Below are 14,710 nucleotides of genomic sequence, written 5' to 3'. Positions count from 1 at the left end.
AATCCTAACCCTAACCCTAACCCTAACCCTAATCCTAACCCTAACCCTAACCCTAGTCCTAACCCTAGTCCTAACCCTAACCCTAACCCTAGTCCTAATCCTAACCCTAACCCTAGTCCTAACCCTAACCCTAGTCCTAATCCTAACCCTAACCCTAGTCCTAACCCTAACCCTAACCCTAATCCTAACCCTAACCCTAACCCTAACCCTAACCCTAATCCTAACCCTAACCCTAGTCCGAACCCTAGTCCTAACCCTAACCCTAACCCTAGTCCTAATCCTAACCCTAACCCTAACCCTAATCGTAACCCTAATCCTAACCCTAACCCTAACCCTAACCCTAACCCTAATCCTAACCCTAACCCTAACCCTAACCCTTACCCTAATCCTAACCCTAACCCTAACCCTAACCCTAGTCCTAACCCTAACCCTAACCCTAACCCTAGTCCTAACCCTAACCCTTACCCTAAACCTAACCCTAATCCTAACCCTAACCCTAACCCTAACCCTAGTCCTAACCCTAACCCTAACCCTAACCCTAGTCCTAACCCTAACCCTTACCCTAACCCTAACCCTAGTCCTAATCCTAACCCTAACCCTAGTCCTAACCCTTACCCTAACCCTAACCCTAATCCTAACCCTAACCCTAACCCTAATCCTAACCCTAACCCTAACCCTAACCCTAACCCTAATCCTAACCCTAACCCTAACCCTAACCCTAACCCTAACCCTAATCCTAACCCTAACCCTAACCCTAGTCCTAACCCTAGTCCTAACCCTAACCCTAACCCTAGTCCTAATCCTAACCCTAACCCTAGTCCTAACCCTAACCCTAGTCCTAATCCTAACCCTAACCCTAGTCCTAACCCTAACCCTTACCCTAACCCTAACCCTAATCCTAACCCTAACCCTAACCCTAGTCCTAACCCTAACCCTAGTCCTAATCCTAACCCTAACCCTAGTCCTAACCCTAACCCTAGTCCTAACCCTAACCCTAACCCTAGTCCTAATCCTAACCCTAACCCTAGTCCTAACCCTAACCCTAGTCCTAATCCTAACCCTAACCCTAGTCCTAACCCTAACCCTTACCCTAACCCTAACCCTAATCCTAACCCTAACCCTAACCCTAGTCCTAACCCTAACCCTAACCCTAGTCCTAATCCTAACCCTAACCCTAGTCCTAACCCTAACCCTAGTCCTAATCCTAACCCTAACCCTAGTCCTAACCCTAACCCTTACCCTAACCCTAACCCTAATCCTAACCCTAACCCTAACCCTAGTCCTAATCCTAACCCTAACCCTAGTCCTAACCCTAACCCTTACCCTAACCCTAACCCTAACCCTAATCCTAATCCTAACCCTAACCCTAGTCCTAACCCTTACCCTAACCCTAACCCTAATCCTAACCCTAACCCTAACCCTAATCCTAACCCTAACCCTAACCCTAATCGTAACCCTAATCCTAACCCTAACCCTAACCCTAACCCTAACCCTAACCCTAATCCTAACCCTAGTCCTAACCCTAACCCTAGTCCTAATCCTAACCCTAACCCTAACCCTAATCCTAACCCTAATCCTAACCCTAACCCTAACCCTAACCCTAACCCTAACCCTAGTCCTAATCCTAACCCTAACCCTAGTCCTAACCCTTACCCTAACCCTAACCCTAATCCTAACCCTAACCCTAACCCTAATCCTAACCCTAACCCTAACCCTAATCGTAACCCTAATCCTAACCCTAACCCTAACCCTAACCCTAACCCTAACCCTAGTCCTAACCCTAGTCCTAACCCTAACCCTAACCCTAGTCCTAATCCTAACCCTAACCCTAGTCCTAACCCTAACCCTAGTCCTAATCCTAACCCTAACCCTAGTCCTAACCCTAACCCTTACCCTAACCCTAACCCTAATCCTAACCCTAACCCTAACCCTAGTCCTAACCCTAACCCTAGTCCTAATCCTAACCCTAACCCTAGTCCTAACCCTAACCCTTACCCTAATCCTAACCCAAGTCCTAATCCTAACCCTAACCCTAGTCCTAACCCTAACCCTAGTCCTAATCCTAACCCTAACCCTAGTCCTAACCCTTACCCTAACCCTAACCCTAATCCTAACCCTAACCCTAACCCTAATCCTAACCCTAACCCTAATCGTAACCCTAATCCTAACCCTAACCCTAACCCTAACCCTAACCCTAACCCTAACCCTAATCCTAACCCTAATCCTAACCCTAGTCCTAACCCTAATCCTAACCCTAATCCTAACCCTAACCCTAACCCTAATCCTAACCCTAATCCTAACCCTAACCCTAACCCTAACCCTAACCCTAATCCTAACCCTAATCCTAACCCTAACCCTAACCCTAGTCCTAACCCTAACCCTAGTCCTAATCCTAACCCTAACCCTAGTCCTAACCCTTACCCTAACCCTAACCCTAATCCTAACCCTAACCCTAACCCTAATCCTAACCCTAACCCTAACCCTAATCCTAACCCTAATCCTAACCCTAACCCTAACCCTAACCCTAACCCTAACCCTAACCCTAGTCCTAACCCTAACCCTAACCCTAGTCCTAACCCTAACCCTAGTCCTAACCCTAACCCTAGTCCTAACCCTAACCCTAGTCCTAACCCTAACCCTAGTCCTAATCCTAACCCTAACCCTAGTCCTAACCCTAACCCTTACCCTAATCCTAACCCTAACCCTAATCCTAACCCTAACCCTTACCCTAACCCTAACCCTAATCCTAACCCTAACCCTAACCCTAGTCCTAACCCTAACCCTAGTCCTAATCCTAACCCTAACCCTAGTCCTAACCCTAACCCTTACCCTATCCTAACCCTAACCCTAATCCTAACCCTAACCCTTACCCTAACCCTAACCCTAACCCTAGTCCTAACCTAACCCTAACCCTAGTCCTAACCCTAACCCTAGTCCTAACCCTAACCCTAGTCCTAACCCTAACCCTAGTCCTAATCCTAACCCTAACCCTAGTCCTAACCCTAACCCTAGTCCTAATCCTAACCCTAACCCTAGTCCTAACCCTAACCCTTACCCTAATCCTAACCCTAACCCTAATCCTAACCCTAACCCTTACCCTAACCCTAACCCTAATCCTAACCCTAACCCTAACCCTAGTCCTAACCCTAACCCTAGTCCTAATCCTAACCCTAACCCTAGTCCTAACCCTAACCCTTACCCTAATCCGAACCCTAACCCTAATCCTAACCCTAACCCTTACCCTAACCCTAACCCTAACCCTAGTCCTAATCCTAACCCTAACCCTAGTCCTAACCCTAACCCTAGTCCTAATCCTAACCCTAACCCTTACCCTAATCCTAACCCTAACCCTAATCCTAACCCTAACCCTTACCCTAACCCTAACCCTAATCCTAATCCTAACCCTAACCCTAGTCCTAACCCTAACCCTAACCCTAATCCTAACCCTACCCTAACCCTAGTCCTAACCCTAACCCTAGTCCTAATCCTAACCCTAACCCTAGTCCTAACCCTAACCCTTACCCTAATCCTAACCCTAACCCTAATCCTAACCCTAACCCTTACCCTAACCCTAACCCTAACCCTAGTCCTAACCCTAACCCTAACCCCTAACCCTAGTCCTAACCCTAATCCTAACCCTAGTCCTAATCCTAACCCTAACCCTAGTCCTAACCCTAATCCTAATCCTAACCCTAACCCTAACCCTAGTCCTAACCCTAATCCTAACCCTAGTCCTAATCCTAACCCTAACCCTAGTCCTAACCCTAACCCTAACCCTAACCCCACCCCCAATACTAAATTTGATATTAACTAATAATTTTAAATATAATAAACAAATATATAAATTAATTTGAGTTATGTCCATATATTAATAGTCTTTAAAAATAGCTTATAAATAATTAATGTATTTATTTCATTAATTCATTATAGTAATAGAAATTAAAAACAGTTGGCAACTATGGGGTTAACATTACTGGGTTAAAGCAAGTTGGTTAAATGCATAAAATAAACTTGTGGTACATTTGCCTTTTTAGAAAGGCCTATAAATTAAAAGGAAAGGGAGAGCCTTTCTCACTTTTGCTCTGGCCTTTTATAGGAGAACTGCTCCATTTTTGCCTGCATTCATTTTAGCACTTTATGCCCTGGCCTGAAGAAGACCCAAGGGGTCGAAACGTTGCGCGTGGGCATAAATTAATTTAGTTTTAGGGAATTTAATTTTGTTTAAAACTCTTGCAATTTAATTTTAATTGCATTATTTTATTTTGGATTTCATATTTTGATAAAAAGTTCAGAAAAACACTAAAAAAATTTAAAAAATAATAAAAAATATATTAAAAAATATAAAAATAACAAAAATGACAAAAAAATGATATAGTTTAAAAACGATAAAAGCGTCACCATGAGCTCGGCTCATGGTGAGTGGCAGGAAGTACGGTATGGGAAGAGGGGTGGTCGCCCCCAGTACCGTACTGACCACGATGACCGTAGACCACCACCATACCGGCCCCGGCCGACTTGGGGCGGGTGGGGTGGGGCACCTTGGGGGAAGGACCGTGCACCTCCTGCCCCCCGTTACGGGGGACAGGCTCGCTTCCCCTCACCTAACCCTAACCCTAGTCCTAACCCTAGTCCTAACCCTAGTCCTAACCCTAGTCCTAACACATTGATGAACATATTGATGTATTAAGGAACCCAGTGATGAAGCGATCAGGACTTCAGGTTCAGGTGAGATCTCTGGTCCTCCTCAGAGCTCAAACATGTCTCTAAATCTCCTCAGCTGTTAGCTTTGCTCACAGCGCCCCCTGCTGTCTCTCTGCACACAGCATCACTCTGTGTCCCTGTTTATAATAACCACAGACACAGAGAGTGACTTTAAATGAAGAGTACCTGCACAGACACTATCAACACAGAGAAATATATATAAAACATATATAAATACATATAAATATAAGTGATCTGAGAATATAAAACATTAAGCAGTGACATTAAACTGATCTAAATATAAATATTAGAGTTTGTTTGAGTTCAACATCAAATATCCTCTGAGTTTAAACCAGCAGCGTGTCAGAGAGGAGGTGTGAACACAGGCGCCGTGTGTGTGTGTGTGTGTGTGTGTGTGTGCGTGTGTGTGTGTGTGTGTGTGTGTGTGTGTGTAGCCTGCTGGAGCTCTGGCTGAAGCTGTGAGACAGATGGTGCCATTTGCTTGCAGTCAAACCTCCAGTGACCCTTCATGTTGAATATCACGCCGCAGGAAGCTGCTCCGCGTGTTTTACTGTGTGACATCCTGTTAGCATCGCCACCGCTAACCTTTGGGAACACAAGCAAACAGCCGCAGACACTCTGACACACAAACAAGACTGACTGACTGACTGACTGACTGACTGACTGACTGACTGACACACATTTGATCTGTTTAAAGGGTCATTCTGGTGTTTTCTGCCCGTCACACTGCAGACCACAGAGGGTGTGAATGTTTAACTCCTGCAAGGTCAACTAATGTTTGGGTCACTGAGCCTGTCAGGGACCAAAACAAGACCTGTTAGTGGACTCACTTTGATCCATTGAGGATGATGTTGCAGACGAGCTCTGCAGGAAAACAGCAGACTGACCCTTTAATGAGAAGAGTGTCGTGCACCTGTCAGTCATCAGAGTGTGAGAGATAAACTAACGTGTGTACGTTCACAAACTGAACACTGAATCTGTCATCTTTGAACTTCTGTGACCTCAAATCTGCTGAGGTGTAAACAGGCTCTTTGTTTGTTGTTTTGTTGTTGTTGTTTGTTTGTTTATAGACAGCCTTAGTCTGGAGTCTCGGGGGTCTGAGCTGGAGCAGCCTGGAGGAAGGGGGCCCCCTGCAGGCCGAGCCTCCCCACAGCAGCTGGCCCGGCCTCACGCTCCACCTGAGGCTGACAGATGCATGCTGGGAGCTCGGCGGCTCGGTGTGTTCAGGATCTCAGACTCCTGCAGGTCGGCCTGAACCGGAGCTGTCAACACCTCCGCCTGAGGCTGAGGAGCTGGATCCTTAAACCTGGACCCTGCAGGGGTCAGAGAGGACTCAGGTGCAGGACTGCTCACCTGAGGTTCAGTTATTGACTCTGAGCTGAAGTTCACACTGAGGAAGACGAGGATGAAGGAGCGGTGACACAAAATACATGCCTCATGTTTCTTTGGATACGTCTGTGTGAAGAGTAAAATAACATCTGAGGATTCATGTCACTGAGTTTATGAGGAAGGTGTGTGTGTGTGAATTTAAGTCCAGGATGAAATCATGGCTTAAATCAACCCAACCATGTCCTCATCACACTTGAATATAAAGACCTTCATAGTGTAGTGCTTTTAGCTATTTATATTTTATCATTGTGTTGGTAGTTTTGATGTAAATGTATCCCTGTTGTTTTATAGTAGTTGTGTATTATTGTGTAGCTGTTTAAATGATGTACTGTTTGTTTTTAACAGAGGCATGTCTCTGTCTCCTGCCAGGGACTACAGATGTCAATTAGCTGCTAGCTAACTCTGGTACAACTAAATGGCTGTACTCTGTCCCTGTTGAAGTAAACAAATTAATAAATAAATAAATAATTATTGAAAACAAAAATCAACATTTAAAAAATGTTTTTCACTCTTAATCGATGAATGTTTTTTTTTGCAGTGTTAGAAAACACAGAAAACATCATCTGAGTCACTGAATGAGTGTTAAATATAATAATGAATAATAATATATCATATTAGATAATAATAATAATAATAATAATAATAATAATAATAATAATAATAATAATAATAATAATAAATGATAAATAATAATAATAAAGATCTCAGTGGATAAAATGTGTGTTGTTGTTGTTTGGCCTCTGACGTCATCAGCCTGCGACGTTACGCCTCTCTGCCGCGAGTTTAAACATGGAGCCGAACATGGCGGAGGGTTCGTCCCTCACTGCGGCTCTGCTGAGCTCCTTACTCAGCCTGGGGGTCCCTCCGGACCTGGGGGTCCAGGTGACCGAGCTGTACCGGCTCCAGACGGCCCTGATGAGGAGGAGGAGGCTCCGGGAGATGATGGAGAGGGACCGGAGGAGGCGGCAGTACCTGCGGAGGAGGAGGGCGTTCCTGCTGTCCTCCCTGGCCGGGGTCCTGAGCCTCATCACGACCACCAGGAGACCCATCTGGGTCCTGAACCGGAGCCCCGGGCAGAACCTGTGGTCCGTAGCGGAGCAGTTCGACGACGAGGAGTGGAAGTCCCAGTTCCGGATCTCCAAAGCGACATTCGCCTTCCTAATCGAACAGCTTCGCCCGGACATCGAACGCGTCAGGACGAACTTCCGCGCGCCCATCGAGCCGCGCCGCCGCCTCGCGATCGCGCTGTGGTGGTTCTCCCGGTCCGGGGAGTACCGGGCCATCGCAGACCTGTTCGGGGTCGGCATCGCCACCGTGTGCCTCATAGTCCGGCAGGTCACCACGGCCATACTGGACCGGATGTACGAGACCTACGTGAGCCTCCCCTCCGGAGACCGGCTGGACGAGACCATACGGGCCTTCAAGGACCGGTGCTACCCCCAATGCGCCGGGGCCATCGGGGGGACCCACATCCCCATCGCGGCCCCCAGGGAGAACCCGGACGACTACTACAACCAGGGGGGGTGGCACTCTGTGATCCTGCAGGCTGTGGTGGACCACGAGCTGTGGTGAGCCAGTCTACACAGGTCCACACAGGTCTACACAGGTCCACACAGGTCTACACAGGTCTACACAGGTCCACAGAGTACTTTAGATCTGATTAGAGCAGGGGGTCCACGGGGGGACTGGGGGTTCACCTGGGGTCTGATCCATGCAGGGGGTGTGTACAGTATGCACACACACTAGTCTATGACACACACAAACACACACACACACAAACACACACACACACACACACACACACACACACACACACACACACACACACTCACTCTGCTGAGCTCTGCTCTCTGTTCATCACATTAACATGAAACATAAGACTAATACACGCCATCATCAGAGGTTAGACCAGGGACCTGTGGGACCAGGTCTGTGTGAGATGGTTCAGTAGTGAAGAGGATTCTTGTGTTCTAGTCCTGTGTGGTTTTTGGACTGGACCCTGCAGGCAGACTCTGGTCCGTCTCCTGTCCCGCTCTGAGTTTTAAATAAAGCTCTGTCCTGTGTTTCCTCCTCACAGCTTCACAGACGTGTACGCCGGCTGGCCCGGCAGCACCGGCATGGCCTCGGTTCTGTCCAGCTCAGACCTGTACCTGAAAGCAGAGGACCGGCCTGATGGGTACCTGTTCCCCAGAGAGGTGAGCGTGCAGGGGGCGTGTCCTCCGCCTCCTCAGTCTGCTGGTTATCAGCTGTCAGATTATAGCATGTGATCTGTGCACACAGACTGATATCACTGTGAGGGACTCAGGGTCAGAGGTCAGGTCTTACTTAGTCCTGCAGGAAGTGAGTCAGTTTAAATCCTGAGTTCAGATCCAACGTGGACTCTTTAAAACCCTCAGAGACTCAGACTGTGACTCTGCTGCAGACTACAGAAACCTGCAGGAGACTGGTGTGTGTGTGTGTGTGTGTGTGTGTGTGTGTGTGTGTGTGTGTGTGTGTGTGTGTGTGTGTGTGTGTGTGTGTGTACATGTGTGTGGTTAAAGCTGCGTCCTGTGTCCTGTTCCAGAAGTCCATCATGTCAGACGGCGTGGAGATCCCGGTGCACCTGATCGGGGACGAGTCATTCCCTCTGAAGCCGTGGTTGATGAAGGGTTACAGTCAGCACCATCAGCTGTCTGCAGAGCAGCGCCGCTTCACCTACACCCTGACCTCCGCCCGCTCCGTGGTGGACACCGCCTTCACCCGCCTGAAGGGGCGCTGGAGGTGTCTGCTGAAGAAGAGGGAGATCGACGTGTCCATGATGCCGCGCGTGGTGGCGGCGTGCTGCGTCCTCCACAACATGTGTGAACAGCTGGGAGACGCTTTCCTCCCCGAGTGGAACGCAGACATCAACCCCACCGCCATGAGCCTGAGGCAGCCGGACGCCGAGCCGTACCACGGGGACGAGTACAGCACCGCCGAGGTCATCAGAGACACCATCACATACAACCTGCTCACTATACTGCAGTACTGACCTTTATACTGCAGTACTGACCTTTGACCTCTATACTGCAGTACTGACCTTTATACTGCAGTACTGACCTTTATACTGCAGTATTGACCTTTGACCTCTATACTGCAGTACTGACCTTTATACTGCAGTACTGACCTTTATACTGCAGTACTGACCTTTATACTGCAGTACTGACCTTTTACCTTTATACTGCAGTACTGACCTTTGACCTTTATACTGCAGTACTGACCTGTATACTGCAGTACTGACCTTTATACTGCAGTACTGACCTTTATACTACAGTACTGACCCTAATACTGCAGCACTGACCTTTGATCTATATACTGCAGCACTGACCTTTGACCTTTATACTGCAGTACTGACCCTGATACTGCAGTACTGATCTTTGACCTGTATACTGCAGTACTGACCTTTGACCTTTATACTGCAGTACTGATCTTTGAGATTTATACTGCAGTACTGACCTTTGACCTTTATACTGCAGTACTGACCTTTATACTGCAGTACTGACCTTTATACTACAGTACTGACCCTAATACTGCAGCACTGACCTTTGACCTTTATACTGCAGTACTGACCCGGATACTGCAGTACTGATCTTTGACCTGTATACTGCAGTACTGATCTTTATACTGCAGTCCTGACCCTAATACTGCAGTACTGATCTCTATGTCTGTAGCTAGAGGACGTGCCTTAACAAACTGAGTACTGAAGACGTTGAACTTTGAAGCAGACTGAACTCCAGAGCGTCAGAGAGCTGACCCCCCCCCCCCCCCCCCCCTGCAGTGAATGAGCTCCTGTGCACACACACTTCAAACTATGCAAGACCTTATGTGACAGTTGGGATCAGTTCCACCCTCGTCTTCCTCCTCTGTTAATACGTCTAACAGACTCTGAGGGAGGATGACGTCCCTCCATCAGTACTCCTCCGTGTGTCACACGCTGCAGACGAGGCGTACCTGAACCTTCACAGCTCTCACAAGTCCTGGATTAGTTTCTGTTCTCCTGTCTTTAACCTTATTTAACTGTGTTTGTGTTTTATTATGAAGCAACATGCTGACACCTGTTGCTCTGTGAATAAAGATGTTCTTTATATTAAAGTATTTCTGAAGTCTTGACCCTGTTAGATGTCTCTTCTTTCTCTCTGCACCTTCACATCACCAGCTCCTGTTATTACAAGAAAACCAGCTTTGTTTTTATCTCAACGTCATTTAAATAAGTCAGGATCTGGAGCGTACAGCAGGACTTTAACTCATGATCACAGAAAATGGAGTCAGCTAAATGTGTGGATGCATGTCTGCCTCTGAGAGCCTCCGTATGTGCAGATAAGTAGCTTAACTGACCCCTACCTTATATTAACTCTATAACATGTAATAAAGGTTCATTAATGATATATATGAAGTGTTATATTAACTCTGTAACATGTAATAAAGGTTTATTAATGATATATATGAAGTGTTATATTAACTCTATAACCTGTAATAAAGGTTTATTAATGATATATATGAAGTCTTATATTAACTCTATAACATGTAATAAAGGTTTATTAATGATATATATGAAGTGTTATATTAACTCTATAACCTGTAATAAGTGTTTATTAATGATATATATGAAGTGTTATATTAACTCTATAACATGTAATAAAGGTTTATTAATGATATATATGAAGTGTTATATTAACTCTATAACCTGTAATAAGTGTTTATTAATGATATATAACAGACAGCAGCTTGTAGAAACTCTCATTATGATGTTTTAAAGTCTCTTCCTCCTCTCAGTCTGAACTCTCCGTCAAAACAACTCCAACAAACCGGAAGTAGTTTTATTTTGATGGACAGCTGACCCGCCCACTCACGCTCCTCTACGCACGTTTAGTGGGCGGGGCTAATTTACGCTGTTTGTGGTATTCTCTGAGCACGTTACGTACAGAAATGACGTCACCTCGCGGCGCTGCGCCCTCTCTCCGCTCTCTGCGCAGCCGCAGTGCGCAGCTGTCAGTCAAAGGACATTTAAATGGCCCCACTGTACAGCGCAGTTATAACGCAGAGTTATAACGCTGTTACAGCCTCACTCAGGCAGACAGCTCCTTAAAGGACTCTTTATTACACTCTTATAGAGCTCCTCTCTGCTCCTCACTCCTCCTTTCATCAGCTCAGGGTTTAAAGGAGGAGAAATGAGCGAAGAGGAGGACTTAGTGCAGAGAGCCCGAGCCGGACTGGAGGATCTGTGCCGAGCCCTGAACATGGACGAGGAGGCGAGCAGCGAGGCGTGGAGGAGCTGGGAGAACATCCGGAGGAACTTCACCTTAGAGGTAAACACCAAAAACACCAAAAACACCAAAACACCTCCATCTGTTTCTATTAGTGCTACTGTTAGCTTAGCATTCACTGTACTGTACAGCTAGCTGCTAGCTAACATGATGATAATCTGCTGTCAGAACTAACATGATAATAATCTGCTGTCAGAGTTAACATGATGATAATCTGCTGTCAGAGTTAACATGATAATAATCTGCTGTCAGAGTTAACATGATAATAATCTGCTGTCAGAGTTAACATGATGATAATCTGCTGTCAGAGTTAACATGATGATAATCTGCTGTCAGAGTTAACATGATAATAATCTGCTGTCAGAGTTAACATGATGATAATCTGCTGTCAGAGTTAACATGATGATAATCTGCTGTCAGAGTTAACATGATGATAATCTGCTGTCAGAGTTAACATGATGATAATCTGCTGTCAGAGTTAACATGATAATAATCTGCTGTCAGAGTTAACATGATAATAATCTGCTGTCAGAGTTAACATGATGATAATCTGCTGTCAGAGTTAACATGATGATAATCTGCTGTCAGAGTTAACATGATGATAATCTGCTGTCAGAGCTAACATGATAATAATCTGCTGTCAGAGCTAACATGATGATAATCTGCTGTCAGATCTAACAGACCCTCATCATCTCAAACCATCCTCACACACTGCCTCCCTCTCTCCTCCTCCCTCTCTCCCTCTCTCCTCTCCCCCCCCCTCCTGGTCTTCAGGGCAGTGAGCTGCACTGGTTGGCGTGCTCCCTGTACGTGGCCTGCAGGTCGTCCTCGGTGCCCACTGTGGGGAAAGGAACCGTGGAGGGGAACTACGTCTCTCTGACCAGGATCCTGCGCTGCTCAGAGATGAGGTAGGCCCATAATGCACCTGTGCCTTCACCTGCAGCTCTGACACGCTGCTGACGTGTTATTAAACCGTAGTGACAGACTCTGAGTGGCGTTGATGGAGCCTCCAGGTCTGACCGTAGAGCTGATGCAGAGTTCAAACTGAGGAACTCTGATAAACTATCAAGGTTTAAAGAATCAAGACTTCATGTTTGTTTGATTTATTCTGCAGATCAAAACTAAACTGACTGTGTTTTCTGACTCCAACACAAACATGAAGAGGAATATTAAACTGCAGCTCAAACAGAAAGTTAGAAAACTGAGGTTCTGGATTAAATGTAAGACTTTCACTGAGCTTCAGGAGAATGAACCCTGTCTTCTCTGTGTTCTCTGTGTTCTCTGTGTTCTCTGTGGTCTGTCTGTGTTCTCTGTGGTCTGTCTGTGTTCTCTGTGTTCTCTGTGTTCTCTGTGTTTTCTGTGTTCTCTGTGGTCCGTCTGTGTTCTCTGTGGTCTGTCTGTGTTCTCTGTGGTCTCTGTGGTCTGTCTGTGTTCTCTGTGGTCCGTCTGTGTTCTCTGTGGTCTGTCTGTGTTCTCTGTGGTCTCTGTGGTCCGTCTGTGTTCTCTGTGGTCTGTCTGTGTTCTCTGTGGTCTCTGTGGTCTGTCTGTGTTCTCTGTGGTCTGTCTGTGTTCTCTGTGGTCTGTCTGTGGTCTCTGTGGTCCGTCTGTGTTCTCTGTGTTCTCTGTGTTCTCTGTGTTCTCTGTGGTCTGTCTGTGGTCTCTGTGGTCTGTCTGTGTTCTCTGTGTTATCTGTGGTCTGTCTGTGTTCTCTGTGTTCTCTGTGGTCTGTCTGTGTTCTCTGTGTTCTCTGTGTTCTCTGTGGTCTCTGTGGTCTGTCTGTGTTCTCTGTGGTCCGTCTGTGGTCTCTGTGGTCCGTCTGTGGTCTCTGTGGTCCGTCTGTGGTCTCTGTGGTCTGTCTGTGTTCTCTGTGGTCCGTCTGTGGTCTCTGTGGTCTGTCTGTGTTCTCTGTGGTCCGTCTGTGGTCTCTGTGGTCTGTCTGTGTTCTCTGTGGTCTCTGTGGTCCGTCTGTGTTCTCTGTGGTCTGTCTGTGTTCTCTGTGGTCTGTCTGTGTTCTCTGTGGTCTGTCTGTGTTCTCTGTGGTCTGTCTGTGTTCTCTGTGGTCCGTCTGTGGTCTCTGTGGTCTGTCTGTGTTCTCTGTGGTCTGTCTGTGTTCTCTGTGGTCTGTCTGTGGTCTCTGTGGCCTGTCTGTGGTCTCTGTGGTCTGTCTGTGTTCTCTGTGGTCTGTCTGTGTTCTCTGTGGTCTGTCTGTGTTCTCTGTGGTCTGTCTGTGTTCTCTGTGGTCCGTCTGTGGTCTCTGTGGTCTGTCTGTGGTCTCTGTGGCCTGTCTGTGTTCTCTGTGGTCTGTCTGTGGTCTCTGTGGCCTGTCTGTGGTCTCTGTGGTCTGTCTGTGTTCTCTGTGGTCTGTCTGTGTTCTCTGTGGTCTGTCTGTGTTCTCTGTGGTCTGTCTGTGTTCTCTGTGGTCCGTCTGTGGTCTCTGTGGTCTGTCTGTGTTCTCTGTGGTCCGTCTGTGGTCTCTGTGGTCTGTCTGTGTTCTCTGTGGTCTGTCTGTGTTCTCTGTGGTCTGTCTGTGGTCTCTGTGGCCTGTCTGTGTTCTCTGTGGTCTGTCTGTGTTCTCTGTGGTCTGTCTGTGTTCTCTGTGGTCTGTCTGTGTTCTCTGTGGTCTGTCTGTGTTCTCTGTGGTCCGTCTGTGGTCTCTGTGGTCTGTCTGTGTTCTCTGTGGTCCGTCTGTGGTCTCTGTGGTCTGTCTGTGTTCTCTGTGGTCCGTCTGTGTTCTCTGTGGTCCGTCTGTGTTCTCTGTGTTCTCTGTGGTCTGTCTGTGTTCTCTGTGGTCCGTCTGTGGTCTCTGTGGTCCGTCTGGTCTCCCTGCAGCCTGATCGAGTTCTTCAATAAGATGAAGAAGTGGCAGGACATGGCCCGGCTGCCTCAGGATTTCTGTCAGAGCACCGAGAAGCTGGAGAGAAACTTCACCGTGTCCTCCGTGCTCTTTAAGAAGTACGTCCCCATCTTCAAAACCATCTTCAAGGCGCCGTCAGAGGAGCCGCCACGCGTCCACCGCAGCCGCAAGCAGAGGTGAGGAAGACAGGGATGAGGAGGAGGAGAGACGTGCAGACCTGACCTCTTTTAACAAACCCTTTATTTCATGTCCTCCAGACGTCATCCCTGCACCGTGACCGAGGTCTTCAACTTCTGCTGGGTTCTGTTTGTCCACGCTAAAGGTAAAGACTGACTCTGTGGACTCATCCAGAGTCTGCACCTTAGAGAGCTTCAGTTCAGAGAGGAGCAGAGGTCCAGGCGTGGGGGTGTCAGGGCTCTCAGGGAGGACTCTGTAGACCTGAAGATGTTTGGGCAGGTTCAGA

The 14,710-nt window shown here is 47.3% G+C and overlaps 2 protein-coding genes across 4 annotated transcripts in view; both read left to right on the top strand.

The window, feature by feature from the left end:
- Positions 1-6,857: 6,857 nt before the first annotated feature.
- On the top strand, positions 6,858-10,239 carry LOC117814843 (protein ANTAGONIST OF LIKE HETEROCHROMATIN PROTEIN 1-like). Of its 3 annotated transcripts, none has more exons than XR_004631651.1 (4): positions 6,858-7,679; positions 8,189-8,306; positions 8,675-9,192; positions 9,233-10,239. XR_004631651.1 is itself a non-coding variant. In XM_034686391.1 (4 exons), exons 1-4 carry the CDS (start codon positions 6,901-6,903, stop codon positions 9,233-9,235), a joined length of 1,344 nt encoding a protein of 447 aa, XP_034542282.1. In that variant the 5' UTR covers positions 6,858-6,900; the 3' UTR covers positions 9,236-10,239. The 3 variants fall into 3 exon arrangements, 2 of the variants coding, with proteins under 2 accessions (XP_034542282.1, XP_034542281.1); XM_034686391.1 differs by having other exon boundaries at positions 8,675-9,104; positions 9,219-10,239; XM_034686390.1 differs by having other exon boundaries at positions 8,675-10,239.
- An 866-nt stretch (positions 10,240-11,105) lies between these two features.
- rbl2 (retinoblastoma-like 2 (p130)) overlaps positions 11,106-14,710 on the top strand; it is a 16,049-nt gene continuing 12,444 nt past the window's right edge. Inside the window, exons 1-4 of the mRNA XM_034686389.1 lie at positions 11,106-11,435; positions 12,168-12,301; positions 14,223-14,423; positions 14,505-14,569. Of these exons, the coding sequence (XP_034542280.1) occupies positions 11,298-11,435; positions 12,168-12,301; positions 14,223-14,423; positions 14,505-14,569 (538 nt within the window). The 5' untranslated portion in view covers positions 11,106-11,297. The remainder of the gene's footprint in view (positions 11,436-12,167; positions 12,302-14,222; positions 14,424-14,504; positions 14,570-14,710) is intronic.

Source organism: Notolabrus celidotus, chromosome 6, assembly GCF_009762535.1.
Source record: "Notolabrus celidotus isolate fNotCel1 chromosome 6, fNotCel1.pri, whole genome shotgun sequence".
Taxonomy (NCBI): Eukaryota; Metazoa; Chordata; class Actinopteri; order Labriformes; family Labridae; genus Notolabrus; species Notolabrus celidotus.
The sequence above is the reverse complement of the archived record's forward strand: the minus strand, read 5'-3'. Positions and strand labels throughout refer to the sequence as shown.

What these genes read in the sequence shown, in the direction of transcription:
- LOC117814843 (XM_034686391.1), top strand. Translation starts at nt 6,901, where the DNA reads ATGGAGCCGAACATGGCGGAGGGTTCGTCCCTCACTGCGGCTCTGCTG. An exon ending in GTGGTGGACCACGAGCTGTG is followed by an intron (nt 7,680 to 8,188) that starts GTGAGCCAGTCT and finishes TCCTCCTCACAG; the next exon opens with CTTCACAGACGTGTACGCCG. An exon ending in GGTACCTGTTCCCCAGAGAG is followed by an intron (nt 8,307 to 8,674) that starts GTGAGCGTGCAG and finishes GTCCTGTTCCAG; the next exon opens with AAGTCCATCATGTCAGACGG.